This window comes from Triturus cristatus, chromosome 6, assembly GCF_964204655.1.
Source record: "Triturus cristatus chromosome 6, aTriCri1.1, whole genome shotgun sequence".
NCBI classification, from domain to species: domain Eukaryota; kingdom Metazoa; phylum Chordata; class Amphibia; order Caudata; family Salamandridae; genus Triturus; species Triturus cristatus.
Genome location: NC_140589.1, coordinates 585,003,760 through 585,019,812, shown reverse-complemented (window position 1 = coordinate 585,019,812; position 16,053 = coordinate 585,003,760). Strand labels below are relative to the sequence as shown.

Here is a 16,053-nt window from a genome sequence, read left to right as displayed (position 1 = left end):
TGATTGGCTGTTAGATCTTAGTAAACATTCGAATCGGTCGAAACCAGGAAGTTGTGGACGCCATTTTCTCTCTCGCACTCTGAGAGGGGCTTGAAAAAAAAAGGCCAAAAACATGGAAAGCGGCTGTTTAGACAGCTCTTAAGCACCTAGCCATGTTGTGGGAGTCCCCAAAGATCCCCCAAGGCCAAAAAGGGAATTTAAATTTTTTCGAAAATTTCGCCGATTACGCTTACCGTACGTGTACGGTAAAAATTATTTTTAAAAAAAAAATGATCCATACTCTCCCCACCTCGTGTGCAAATGGTGCCCGAAGTGCACCATTTGTGCATGGCATATGTAATCCCTTTTTAAAAAAAATAAAATCTTACCTTTCACAATGAAGCGCATCATATGTCCTCCATGTGCGCATCGTGCGTACATGGCCCATCTAGCGTAACTCTATGTGAAGCGCGCAACTTAGAACGTTGGCGCACTTCACCTGAACCCGTCACCCTAGCAGTAACCTTGAGTCCGAGTTAGTTTTAGTGAGGGCATTTCCCGTAGATACCTGACAGGAAGAAATTCCGAAAACGTCTTCCCTGAACCGTAGCAGTTTCGGAATTCGAGTCTGCGTGTTAAGTTTCACCTCGAGCCTACCGTTCCTGAGGTAGTGTTCGGCTGGAGCTCATGCGCAGTTCAAGAAGGAGTCTAAGAGTTCCGCAACTGAAAAAAGTACAACCCGCCACCTGTCTGAAGGAGGAGAACCATAGTCTGAGAGCCACGCGTCAGTGAGGCGCGTCTGTTCCATTGTTGAGAGACATTTGACTGGAGAGTCAGTGAAGAGTTCGAAGTTCCACGAGAAGCACCAGAGCTAAGTCTTGAGTCTAAAGTCACACCGTGTAAATGTTATAAGGTAAATAAGGAGTAGTGTTGTAGTACTTACCCAAGTTCTTCCCTCTACGAACTGCTCCTGTGAAAAAGAAAAAGAACATTAGAAATAGAAACATTCCTAAGAGTGAAAGATAGGTATGATATAGCTCCTGGGAATTAAGATTGATTGTTGTGAGGTATAAGAAAAGACCACTAACTATTGTGTTAACATTAGGAACTATTAGAAGAGAGAAACGGAGCAGAAAAATAGCTGTCCAAATAGAAGAGAAGCAACACTGGGTTTACAAGCTGGTATGTAGAAGGGGCTAATAATACAAGACTAAAAGATACAAGGTGGAAGGAGATTAAATAGAACTAATAAGTCTAATGTTTATTCAGCCTCCTGAACGATCCAACCAGAAGTCAATATAGCAGAAAGAAGACCAAACAGGAAGCAGTCAACCAGTGGCAGTCTCTTCTCTTCTCTTCTCTTTTGTTATTTTATCCAATCCCCCTACCCCCTCTGGAGAAGGCATTAACGCATCTTTTCATAGTGCTGTGTTGGTGGTTCTTGGAGGTGGTGTTGGGAAAAGGCATCTCTGTTCCTGCGCAAGAAAAAGGGCTTCTGACATTGTGTGAGCAAACACTACGGGCAGCAGTGCTCACAATTCAGATGGAGTGTTGATTGCAGGAGAATGTACACCTCATGGATCCCTTTCGTAGACGACGGGCAGTAGGGCTCACAATTTAGAGCCCGTGTTCATTGCCAGGATGGAGTACACCTCATGGATCCATTTCCTTTTTTTTTATTGCGCATTGTGATATGCGAGGTGGATACGACAAATCATTTGAGGTAGTGTGGAAGAAGAGGGACGTGTGGCGTGGTGGTTATCCTATTTATACGTACGCAAAGTGGGCTGGGCTTGTGTACGCCAGGCCAGCGTAGGGGTGTGAATAATTATTCCGGGGACTTGGGCCTTGTTCAGTTCCTGCCTGGCCAGGAAGTGTACTTATGTGTGTTTCTTTTGTAGTTTTGACCTCGCAGAGTGTGCAATTTAGATTAGTGTAGCATGTGTCGGGAGGGTGGAAACTATCGTCAATGAGATGGCATGTGATCTAGGATGTGCAGTCTGCCCGTGGTTGATGATGCTCCTTAGAGTCAGCAATACCCAGGCCGAAAGGCAGCACAATAATGTGCAGACACACATACCAGGGGCATCGTGTAACACATATTTGTTTTTTGATGGAATGTTTGAGATGCATGGCAACGACACGTGGAAGGCTAATGTACAGAGCATGAATATTGATAAAGATGATCGTTGCATGTTGTGTGTAGTATAAGATATGTGTATACAGGAAAACACTTTGCAAAAAGCTTTCTAAGCAGAAGAGGTGTCTCTCATCAAATGCTTTAGAGAGAATGGGAAGAATGGGTGGGGTTGTGCAACTGTTACACTGGGAAACGTTATGAACCAATCAAATGCTTTTTTTTAAGGTCACATCGCAATCGCGCACTGAGCGCGCAAGGAGGCTGCACCCGACGCGATTTTGACAAAATATATTTATCATAATATAAGTTTATTACAGTTAGAAATATTTAAATGTTTAAAATAATTTAGATTATCGCGTGCTCTCATATACTGTTTAAAGTTATTTAGATATACTTTTGAGACAAAAAAAAGGGAATGGCGTACCCGGCGCGATACTATATGGGGCCTGGCAGCGTGTACTCGTCGAATACGCAACGCGCAGCAGGCGCGACCCCATACGTACATGATGTAATGCGTGGCTTGGTACTGTATACCCGTCGGATACCAAAGTAGTACCTGGGGTGACTTCATGCATATATGATGTTATGCGGGACGCGGTGCCACGAAGTCGTCGGATACGAAATGCGCATCATTTACGTGTTTAGCAATATGGAGGATAGGATTCGTGTGGTGATAAAGCTTGGTACGCTACCGGTATGGGAGTGCAGTTTTCTCCCCCCCAAAAAAAATATATACATATTTTTTTGGGAAGATATAAAACATTACATGATTTTTAAAGTTAAAAACAAGAAGTATAATAGAGTTCCAAAATATTTTAAAATATAATAGAAAAAATATAGGTTTTATAAACATTAAAATATGAAATTAACATTTAAAAAACCTTCGAAATTCACTGAAAAAAACCATAGGTTTTACAGATGTTATAGTTAGGAATTAGCATTTAAAAACCTTGGAAAATCACTAAAAAAAACATAGGTTTCAGGCACGTTATAGTTAGTTGAACATTTGACTCATATAAAACAAGAGAAATTCACCTGTTATAGTTAGTTGAGCTAACTATAACTCGCGCGCCCGCAATGCACTGCTGATGATGTTACATATTACATCACTCATGACATAGTCAGTGACATCACTGATGACATCACTGATGACATCTCAAATGACATCACTCATGACATCACTCATGACATCATCCATGTGACAATCTGATGCACATACTGATGCTCTAATATAAACTTTGATACACCCATTCTAAAATGCTGACTACTAATTTTGAAACCATACACAGAAGAATGCCATGTACTACATAGCACTCACTATTTCCTAGGTCTACACACACATGCAGTCACTTATACATGTAGTTACTCATCAATAGAGGACTATAATATGCACTTATACATATATACATGCAGTCACACACTGCCACTCATCCATAGAGTTACTCAATAATGCAAAGAATGAATCACATACCCATTTAATCATGTATACAGTTATACACACCAACTTTGTTATTTGTAGACATACCACATCACTTATTTATACAGATACTAGCACATATTTACTGTCTTATACAATCACTGATAGAAGCAGACACTTATTTATACACCCACTCTTGAAATAACTCAGTCTCACGTATGCTCATTTATATACTCCAACACTCACATATAGTGGCTTAAAACATATGTAGTTAGTCACAGATATACCACTGAGACATTTATTGACTCACCAACACACCCATAGACACACTAACTCACCCATACAGCCCTTTCCAGATGCACTTTTTAATCCATACAACCACTGCATCACCCACTCAGACATCTATGCACAAACTCATACACCCACCCACCCACCCACACATACACTCAGGGACCCATACAGATACTCAGACAACAAATCAATAACCTATATAGACACTCATGTAGGTATTCAGAAACCCATGCAGTTGCTTACACATCAATGGAAAAACTAACACAGACTTTTACACAGTTTAGTCACTAACCCATGCATTCAGTAAGACACGTTCAATCACTCACTTATACAGTCAGTCACATACATACAAAATAATTCCTTTAGGCATAAATGCATTCATTCTTCAATACACCTTGGCATATATATATATATAAAACAGATTTACATTCTATAGAAACACACATTCACTGGATGATGTCATGAGTGATGTCATGAGTGATGTCATTTGAGATGTCATCAGTGATGTCATCAGTGATGTCACTGACCATGTCATGAGTGATGTAATATGTGACATCATCAGCAGTGCATTGCGAGCGCGTGAGTTATAGTTAGCTCAACTAACTATAACAGACAAATTTCTCTGGTTTTATATGAGTCAAATGTTCAACTAACTATAACATCCCTGAAACCTATGTTTTTTGTAGTGAATATGTATATACATACATATATAAACATATATATAATCTGCATATCTATATAAATACAAATATAAATGCATGCATACATATACAGATATGCATGTTATTTACATGAAATTTTGAAAAACACTAATAAAAGCAAAGCTAAAAAGCCACCTAATTACAAACAGAATTGCTTTAACTTAAACGAGGGCGAGACCTATTGCATTTTCAATGCTTGTTTACTTTGGTTCCATCAAGAAGGCATTCAGATGTGACACATTTGCCATAAATTCTGAATGGTAGCACTCTAGTTTCTCATTAGATCACTGTAGTAAAGCTACTGCTCACCAGGGAAGTCTGCTGCTGGTATTCAAAGTGCATGTTTCAGTCTGCATGTCAGAACTTTTTAATGAAATAGAAGAGGATTTGAGAAGTCAAAATGTGCCCTAAGTTTTCTTTCTGCAGCACTAGTCATAATTTCTATGGCAAAATGAACCCCCTCATTTTGTTCCTTTGCAAATTAAATGTTTTAAATGTTACCACTTTATTCCAATCAAGATGGCTGCAGGTGTGCCATACCTTTGTCATAAGTAAGACTGTTAGCGCTCTAGTTGTTCTTTAAAACACTCTGGGATTTCTGTCATTGGGCTATACTTGGGCTACATCTCGGTGATATTTGTGCTACATTTGGGCTCTTTTGTCTCTGGTGGCCATCTTGGGAGACTTGTTATGAAGTTTCCTAATTTCCTCATTTACTGCAGTCTCCTCAGTAGGCATACTGTCAGTTTTTTACTTTGATTCAATGAAGAAGGCATTCAGATGTGTCACACATTTGCCATAAATTCAGAATGTTAGCACTCTAGTTGCTCATTAGATCACTGTAGTAAAGCTACTGCTCACCAGGGAAGTCTGCTGCTGGTATTGAAAGTGCATGTTTCAGTCTGCATGTCAGAATTCTTTAATGAAATAGAAGAGGGTTTGAAAAGTCACTCAAAATGTGCCCTAATTTTTCTTTCTGCAGCACTAATCATACATTCTATGGCAAAATGAACCCTCTCATTTTGTTCCTTTTTAAATTAAATGTTTTAAATGTTACCACTTTAAATGTTATTCCAATCAAGATGGCATCAGGTGTGCCATACCTTTGTCATAAGTAAGACTGTTAGCGCTCTAGTTGTTCTTTGGAACACTCTGGGAAGCTGCAGTAGAACACAAAGGAATCAACTGACAGTCTCTGCCCTTGTTGGATGTACATGTTTTACTGAGAATGTCAGACTTCATTCTCACATGACTGAGAAAGATAATGTGAATTTACAGAAAATATGCTCTCAGTTTAGCTTATAGATCACCTTCCAAACCTCTGTGGGAAAAGCATGTGAAAATAGTTTTCTCTCAAACATGATTCATGATATCCCAGCAGAAGGCTTTTTCACATGTAAAATCACCTTAGAACATACTACAATTCCTAAAATGAGTATGGTACCATCAACAGATGATTTATAATGTAACTAAAGTCTTAAAACCTTCTATTAACTGCAATGCTTTTTAATGAGGTGCTATCATGTATATTGGTCCCAAGATGGCTGCCAACACTTCTTGGATGAAGTGCTGACAGCCAATCAGATCTCACAATGAGATGTGTGGTTAGGCTCCGCCCAGATATGTATATGATTTTACTTTTGATTTTCTCAGGAACTACTGAACGGATTTACACCATATATGCAAAAGGCACATGCCTGACCTGAGGACTACCTCTTTGCCAAATTTCAAGTAATTCTGTTCAGCCGTTCTGGCTGTAGCTGTGTGTAAAGGTCCTACGGAAAAATGCATGGGGAAAACGCGTTTTGGGACCCCCCTTTTTTCTCGTCCCCCGCTTGACGAATCACCCCGAGACTTTCAGGGTAGGAGCTGAACGGAGCGCCCCATTAGTTTTGAAAAGTTCGCGAGGATTCGTCAACCGGCGCCAAAGTTATTCAAAATAGAATTTTGAGATTTCCTATGGAAACTAGGTTGTAACTATAACTATCTACTGGCGCCCGCCAGTAGATAAAATATATATATATATCATTGCTAGATTAGGGACCATGTTTTTGTCTCTTACACTAGTTGCTGGATGTGCAGCTCTTAACTAGAAAATATGTCTGAAAATTGGTGGACATGATACCACTGTAGCACTAAATAAGTCATTTCTCATCTTAAAGCCATCACCAAAATCCAACTGTCTTTGCAGCAACCACTCCCCCTCTGCTAATTTTGTTGGGTGCGCTATGTCCAGCTAAGATCAGTGGTCTCTTATCCTAACTTCTCATAACTCCTATTTGCTGCCCGAATCATAGTTTCCCACAAATGGAAATTCCTGAAAAACCCTTGCTAAATTTATGGTGTGATACAATTTAACAATCAAGGAAGAACTAACTGCGAGTGTTCGGAAATAACTATTTAAAAGCTTCAGAGAAGCCACACAACATTTAAGGTGGTTATTAACATTTTACAAAAGACCTATCGTGGGTGCTGAACTTCGGCGTGGTTCGAAAAGCATCCACTATTAATGTGATACTGGTGTCAGGTAATGCCATATTCTTATCACCAATTTTGTTGCTGGTATTCTAGGTTTACAATATTAATTGCTTATTTCCTTTTAGTTCTCATAGCCCTAGCAGATTTCCTCTTGTATGTATCCTCTTCATATTGTTTTATTGCATAATGTACGGAACTTTACCCTCAGTAGAAGGATAGTGACTACAGCCAACAGATGAATAAAGGTTTATTAACCCAAAGGGACCAGTGGCAATAAATGCAACTCACAATTTGATGCAACAATCCCATTACAGTCAGTGTCTGTATTTAATTTCAGAATAGTTTAAACATTATTATCAAACATATCTGACAGCAGACTTGTACCCAAAAACCTGATAACATATGGTCTCAAACAGGGCTGTATCTTTGTTCCTTTGTTGTTTTACTTACATATTTTTAGATTTATCAAAATTCCTGACTAAAAATAATACTTTACCACCTAAACTGGGCTAGATCATTTGTAAACTCAATAAAAATATTTGTTAAAAATCTGTGTCTAGATCATATTGCAATCTTAACCTATGCAGACTACCTAGTGTTGTTATCAGCTATCCCAATTGGAGATTACTCAGCAATCTGGCTGACTACAATAACCTGAATTTTCTTTATTAAATTTGTTCATAAACAAAAATTGTGATTTTCTCAAACAAAAGTAGATATCACATGGAAAATAAATGGTTTGAGAATTGATCTGGTAAACTAATATAATTTATGTGGGCATAATGATCCACAGCAAACTAAATGGTCAAGCTTGTATGAAATCTCAATCAAGTAGATGTCGACAGAACAGAAGAGGCTTGAAACAGTTTTTCTTGTTGAGTGACCATGCCATTTCCAAAGCTCCAATGGAATTTTCAACAAAAGTTGACCAGTTATTCCGTATGGTATGCCAGTTTTTGCTGGGAGTCTAGCTAAGAGGTATCACTAACAAACTTAATTGCAACTTTTAAATCTTTGCCAATCAACCTCTCAACAATTAATACAACTAGAATTAAACTTTTTGGCAATCTCTGTAACCATAGCAAAAAATGACTTATCGTATTACAGAGCATGTGCCAGAGCTGCTTCTCACTGACCTGTGGCACGTTACTTTCCAGCTGCTGGTCCAATACTGACAATAACCTTTTTTTCTCCTACAGAAAATGTTTCAGGGAATCCACATTGTTTTCAAGCCTTCTTGACACAATGTTCCTCGAGATTCATGTCCAGACCAATGCAGTTTCAAACTGATAAGCTGTTATGGCCTTTAGTTTATCATACTGAAGGACTTGCTAACGTGGGCTACACCTCCTCGATTACAAATGTATGCAACCTTAATTAAAAAACTTAAGGCAGATTCTGGAAGCATACAACACAGCTTTCTGCACAAACAGATTTTTAACTACTTAAGCAAGGTAACAAGCGTTTTATTGTCTTTATCAGCCCGTTCTTACAATTGAAACCAGAAGCTGAATGGTCAGATAAAGGTGCATCAGCCCAGATGATTAAAAAGACGCGCTAGCCATGGTAGGGAATTGGCCCACGAACAAACGATGTCTTGAAATATTTAACTTGGCAACTTGATATTCAGCAAGGACAAAGAACTGACCGAAATGTCATTCATCATTCCTAGTTTCCTTGAGGCATGACTTTTCCATCATTATCAGCAAAGGTGGAGGAGCCAGTGCATGTTAGTGTGGAATTTGAAAACCACAGCTGAAGAAAATGAGAAATGCCGTTTGAAAGAGTGGTGCTTTTATGGTGTAAAATCAGTTCAATTTGTATGCTCTTGGAGAGAAAACATTGTATGCTCTTTGAGAGAAACTCCACTGCTCCAACTTGAAGAGCAGACCAGGGTCAAGCATGTCTTGTACCAGTGTCTGCAGTTAGTTGGTTAGATTAGCTGTTAAAGATTTAGATCGCAACAAGTCATGGATTTGTGGGTATACTGTCCTTGCTGGATTCAGAGGGTATCAGGTTTCTAGCTTCTTAACATCAGTTCGGGTCAGACAACTTGTATTCTTCCACTGCTGACATGAGAGGGCTACTTTAAAAAATAAAATAAATTTGTCTCAGTACTCCATGGGAGTGCATCGCTATCCTCTTTCTTATCTCGGCTCACAGCTTTTCAGCCTGCTTCTCCATGGCTTCCTCCACTCAGCTCGACCACCTTCCTTTCTGCTTCATTAATTTTCTTTTTTTTTATTTTCATATTGCTTGTGTGATGGCCGATCACTACCCCATACTTTCCTCCGCAGTCTTTCCTGCTATTTTTAATTTTTTTTTTTTATTTACTTCTGTGAGGGCCTGGTTGCTTCAAACTGCTGCTGGGCTAATTAATTGCCTTTGGACCCAAGCACTGTCCTCGTCCCCCACGCCTCTTAGGCTATTTTTATTGTGGGGGGTCCTATTAATTTTTATAAGTGGTTGTAAGCTGCATAGTGCTACCAAGATGCCTGCTTTCTCCCCCTTTGAGCATGCATACTTAATTTCTTTTAGTTTACTGTTCTGAGATCACCGTCTGACATTTTGAAATGATAAATTAAAAAGACAGTAAAAAAGATGGCCGCAGTGTGAGCATGCATTAGGGTCATCCTTAAATGTATTTTTCCTTTTGTTTAATAAACAGCATTCAAGGATGACTACTTCATTTGCATGCCTACACACATTCCCATCTTACAATGATTTTTCTCAAAGCCAAGGAAAAATCATTCAAAGATTGATGCCGTGTGTGTACACTCTTTCAGGCTTACCACTGTGCTTGCATATGCAAGCGAGCATAAAGCCCATTTATGGAAAAAAAACATTTGTAAAGCCAGTAATTTGCACAAGAGAAGCCCATTGGCCTTGCCGTTGTCTGTTTTTGTTTAGCTTTTGGTTTCCTAGGGGCAATGACGAAGGCTTCTTTTTACATTTGGTTTTATGTTATATTTTCTGAATTGTTCTTTATAGAGATTTTCCTTTTTATTTTTCAGACAAAGTAGTGAAAAACTTGCTCAGGCTGTGGCTGATGGCGTTACTGCGTTGGGTTCCCAATATCAAGGTATGCTGCGAGTTACTTTTTTAGGTCTGGTGTTAGCCAAGCCCTTTTGATTTTCAAAACAAATATGTATAATATACTTACATAAAGGGGCTTTCAGCTAGCTGTCTCCATCCATTGATCTCTTGGTGTGTCCTTCACATTTTGCTACCACCTACTACAGCATAGGGCAGTGGGTCAGCCCACTTCAGCCAATGGATAGCTTCACTTTGAGTGACTGCATTTTGCTCTTTCACAAGAAGCACATCCGCATATAAGGTAGTTCTCGTCCGTGCCAGTGCTTTTATTTTGAAGTCATTATTTTGGTGTTACTTTTCTGTTATTTTTCTTTTTCTGCCTTATGAGATAGCATGATGCATTCTACCAGCTCTCCATGTTGATTACCAGGCACATTCCAGCTTTATCAGGTCCTGTTGTCCACAGCCAGACCTGGCCGTAGCGGGCACCGGGTGTTTCCCCTGTGGGCCGGAGGGGTGGAGGGCGATTTTGCGGCCGTGGGGGACGGTTTTGTCACTGGGGGCCAGTTTTGCAGCAGTGCTGCAATATCTGCCCCCTATAACAAAATAAAAGCGGCAGCGGTGCTTGCAACTAGAGCTCCTTAGAATTTCTTTGTAATATAATATTGTTTGTAATTGTTATTTTGTATGTATTTTATTGTAGTATTTGTTTTTATATTTAATATTTTGTGTGCATTTAGTAAAAATGTATGATTACATTTTTGAAATTTGTGTTTTTAGTTGCAGTAATGGGTAAAATAATGTGTATAATTTTTTTGTAGTGGGATGTTGGGTTGAGATTTTTAAAAAGTGGCTATTTGAATTTAAATTTTATGTTAATTATTTTAATGGTATGCAAATGAATATTGTAATCTTTATACATTTATTTTGTTACATGCAGAATTTTCAAAATATAATTATTTTGAATGTATATACTAAGCAATGTTTCAAGTGCTCCTGACCTCTGTGCCCTTGCGGAGGTAGTGCATTAATCGGTGGATCTGCCAATAATATCCAAAACTCAGAAACATAGGACAAGTAAGATAGGATGCTCACTCAGGCAACTGCTGTGCAAAGAAATGTATTGCCAAACTGCTCAACGCATTTCAACCGTGGGTCTTGTTCATGGCAGAGGTACAAGCTGTTAGTGCTCAGTATATACAGTGTCTTAGTGACTTGTGACCTATATAGATGATCTGTTTATTACTTGGCAAGGAACACATGACTTAGCTGAGAAATCTGTCAGAAGTCTATACAAGTAATACAATTTAAAATTAACATAGAAAATGAGTAAAGAAACAATCACTTTCCTAGATGTACAGATTCCGATACAGGAGGGTAAGATCACACAAGACTTTTCAGGAAAGTAACAGCAGCTAATACTCCATGATAGTAATGATCACCTAGAACCCCTGAAATGGAGTATCTCTTATGGAGAACTCCTAAGGGCATGTAGGAACTGTGGAACTTAAAACGCCGTTATGGAAGAACAAGAGAATATGATTTGCAGATTTAGAGAGAGACTACTCCAAATAGGTCTTCGATAAAGCAGTCAGGAGAGTCAAAGAGAAAACTAGGTATTCTATACTGTTCGAGAATAAGTAACAGACCAAAACAAAAACTGAGGAATGTATCCGGTTCACTACAACATATGAGGCATCTAAGCTGATATACCTAGCATTACATATAGAAGAAGTTTATCTCTATGAGATAGATTGATGAAGAGTTAATTTTCAGTACATTACCATCTAATAAATCAGATGCCTAGGGATTTTTTCCACTCAGGAAATGTGGAGCTTGCAGAAATAGTGAGGTTACAAAACAATATTCTGTTCCGTATGGTAATGGTCAAAGAATGATAAATGATTTTCTGAATTGCAACTCTGACTTTGTCATTTGTGTAAAAATCGTTATATCGAAAGCACCATTCATCCAGTTAGAAAACAATTTCTAGAACATATGAGGACCTTTGATAACAATGTTTCACAACATTTTGCTGAATCTCATTTCAGTAGTAGGAATATGCTCAAATAGTTTGTAATTAAGAAAGTTAAGAAAGAACTGAGAGGAGGAAATGCAACTCTTCTACTGGGAAATAATCTAAATATATCCTTGATTTAGAAACTGGAATTCCAACAGGATTAAATAAGGAAGAAGAGCTTAACATTGATTAAAGGTATCGAGATACAAACATCTGCCTCTCAGATGGTATGTAGATTTTAAAGTTGTCTAAGGTTTTTAGTAGGTTGTATATTTTTTTTCCACTTCAGGAAGAAGAGGAAAGGGTTCTCGGATGGCGAGAAAGTGGTAGGCAGCTAGTCTACATCCCTATCCTTTTCTTCTTTTTCTAGTAGACTGGACTGCTAAAGCTCATCAGATAAGCACATCTTTGCTTTTAATTTGTTTATCAAAGATTATAATTTGTATAGCTTGTATGTAATGTATAGGGTAGTTGCACCCACTATGGATAAATATAGTTACTAAGCCCATTGAATCTGATAAACATTAAGATATATTGGGTTGTCAGCTTGAGATGAAGCATTGCAAAGTGTTTTTCATGTAATTAAGTGCATGTCATGGGTTACCATATATGCCCACTGTGGGCTTAGTTCTATATTACTTGATAAATGGACGCTGGCATCTGAAATCAAATCTATGCCTAATTTTCCTGTAATATGTTTGTTTGATTAATTAATTGTTTAACTTTGAAATACATTTTTATGCTTCCTAAGAAAGGGCAATATAATTAAGGCTCCCTGTTTTCCGTTTTTACGGATTTATACATATAAATACAGACGGAAAACAATGTGTTCTGTCTGCATTTATTTTTAAAAGTGGATGAATACAGAAAATTGTGTTTCTTTTAGGTGACTCTCCGTGCTGTCTTTCAGGAATTATAGGCCAACCGCTGAGCAGACGGACAGCATGGGAAATTAAGAAACAAGATGACATTTCTTTAAATAACGGCATATGTCAACATACATTTATGGTATAATGCTAGTATTTACCAGTAGATGTATTGTTATGTAATATTTAGCAGCTTAAATAGCTAAAACACAACAGACATCAAAGTTTGAGTGCGCGTCTATCAGTGAAATAGATATGGAAATGTACACTTTTACAACTTCATTTATATGCAAAATACAAAATAAATATGGATAATAACAGATAAAGTAACCCTTTTAGCGTCCAAAAATGTCTTCAAACTGGTTTTCATTGGAGTGTGATCATTTAATTTAACCATTATAGTGTGAAAGACTTTTTTATAAATTGTATTGCGATGTACTGTAATTAGTTTGTGTAATGTAATTAGTATTGTTGGTATTTAGAAAGAATTTAAGTAGTTATTTGCAAATTTTCATGAAATAAAGAGTTGTAACCATTTTTCAATTTTTATTTTCCAAAGTTTATTTAATGTGTATTGTTACATTTTTAGAAATATATATTTCTAGTTAAAAACATTGATGAATAAAACCGTTTTTAACACTTTTTAAATTAAACACACATCAGTCCTATTTAAATAGTATTGTACATTTTGCAGATTTCGTTTGTTGAACTGTTTTTCAACATTTCTTAAATGATATCATATACATATTTTAACATCTTTTTGCCAATTTCTTACAGTAAATATAAAATAATTGCTTTTTTTATGCTATTTAATTCATACGTTAGGAATTTTTAACATGTTTTACAACTTGTTTAAGTTCATTTAGTGGCCATTTTGTTCCCCACTACTTTCTATTTTGAAGTGTATTTGTGTCCTTTGTAGTCTATTTTTAGGGTCGAGGTCATAGCAAGGTGCTACTGTACGTTAGAACATGTAAGTCCTTTTTAAAGGTTTTCTTTTTAGGGTTGTGAGGGTAGAGGGAGATCTAGCTGTTATAGGGTTTTTTCTTTTTTTTTTTTACATGTAGTTGTATTAATTGTAGTGTTTTTCACCAGTATGTAGGCTTGGTTTTTCATACACTGTTTTGGTAATGTATTGATATGTTATTGTGTTTTGTCAATTGCTTTATGAACATTATGTGTAATGTATACGTACTATTTGGGTATGCAATACTTTTTGCGGGTGGGTTTTCTATTTTTTTTTTTTTTTTTTTTTTAAACCTTTATTTCAAAAATCAGGACACAGCTATTCAGCCGACAGCCCGAAGGTTCGGCAGCATTGAGAATTAGATACAGTGACGTGTCCCCAGTACAGTACAAAGAGTAGTGCAAAGGTCCAATTTTAGGTAAACACAAAAAACCACAACAAACCCCAGCAAGGCAAGAACATTGAAAGCCCATGGTGAAAGCCCCCAGGGGAGGCCGGACCCCACTCATCTGCTAGTTACAAGACGGTGTACGAAGGAAGAAGGGGGGCAGCAGAGGCCCAAAACAGTTCCTAAAACCCAACTGTGCCGGAATGAAGGTCAGGGGGAAAGCTGTTCCTCGGGAGGTTCCAGATCCGGGGCAAGACATATTCCCCCCCTGTATTGGTTCCACCGCCCCCAGATGGCATGCCACTTCCGGGGGCGACCTCTGGAGCAATAGACCGTCTTCTCCCTAAACATGCTCCAGTCCATGTTCTCTTTCCACGCGGTCAGTGTAGGGGGTCCCGAGGAGCCCCACAATCGCGCGATATCCCTTTTAGCGACCATGTTACCCAGAGTCACCCATTGGGTCTGCGCCTCATCAAGGTCAGTGGGCCCCCAGACGTTCAGGAGGCAACACCGCGCCTCCGGCTGCACAGCAATGCCCGTCACCTCCCCCATAACTGCATGGACTCTCCTCCAGAACTCCACAATGACACCACATTCCCAAATGATGTGCAGGAAAGTGCCTACCATACCACATCCCCTCCTGCACAGGCCATCCTCCGAGAATCCCATGTGGACCAGCCTTGGCCCCGTCACATACACCCGATGCAGTATTTTAAGTTGCACCAGCCTCAGACGCGACGGGATCGCAACCTCCTTAGGAGAAGAAACCGCTGACTGCCAGTCCTCATTATCCAACTCAAGGCCATCCCTAGTCCACTGTTCTCTCAGCCCCAAAAGCATGTCTGCCCGGATGTTAATCAATTTCTTATATATGAGCGAGATCGTGCTCTCGGGCATATGACCATCAAGGACCCGGTCCTCAAGGGGAGAGGACTCCGGCACCCTCTCACCCTCCACGAGGACTGATCGGAGGGCGTGGCGCAGCTGGATATACCTGAAATACTCGGAGGGCCCCAGCTCATACTCTGTCTGCAACTCCTCGAAGGACTTCACTCTCCCCTTATGCAGCACATCTCCCACCTTGGATATACCTATCAGGTCCCACTTATCAAAGCCCTTCGTATGCCAGAGCCTTCCCAATCTCTCCGATTCAAACAATGGGGTAGCGAGGGTGAGCCTATCCTTCCAGCCCAACGAGTCAGTCGCCATCTTCCACACACGCACCGCCACACCTGTGGGCCCCGTGAGGGACGAGTCTAGAGACCGCGAATACAACGCCCTGTAGTAGTTGCCACCACGCAGCAACCACCTGTCCATGGCATATCCAGGGCTGAGGGCGGGGCCATAGAACCCATGGTTGATCGCGCTCAGCTGCGTGGCCCAATAATACCGTCGGATGTCTGGAAGCGCAATGCCCCCATCGTACCACGGGAGCGTCAACTTTGCAATAGCTATTCGCGGCCGCCCATCCCACAGCAACGTCCGTTGGAGGCCTTCGACCTCCCGAAAGTATTTGGCCGGGACCCAGTCCAAAGTGTTCTGGAGGGCGTAAAGGAAGCGGGGAAGAGACATCATTTTGAACAGGGCCGCACGCCCAACAAGGGAGAGCGGCAACTTCCGCCAACCTTCAACATCTCGCCTCAAACGTGCCAGGGGGGGGGAGCAGATTCTTCTCGTAGCGCACAGCAGGGTCCATGGATATAAAGATCCCCAAATACACGAACCCCTGCCGGGCGACCTGTATCGAACATGTTCTAGGGATCGGTGGGA

At 39.6% G+C, this 16,053-nt stretch overlaps 1 protein-coding gene across 3 annotated transcripts in view; it reads left to right on the top strand.

Annotated features, from left to right (window-relative positions):
* Positions 1-16,053, top strand: part of PGM3 (phosphoglucomutase 3) — a 271,507-nt gene that overhangs the window by 122,200 nt on the left and 133,254 nt on the right. For all 3 annotated transcript variants that reach the window (XM_085611024.1, XM_085611025.1, XM_085611026.1), the window contains exon 4: positions 10,021-10,088. In XM_085611024.1, coding sequence (XP_085467150.1) covers positions 10,021-10,088 — 68 coding nt within the window. The remainder of the gene's footprint in view (positions 1-10,020; positions 10,089-16,053) is intronic.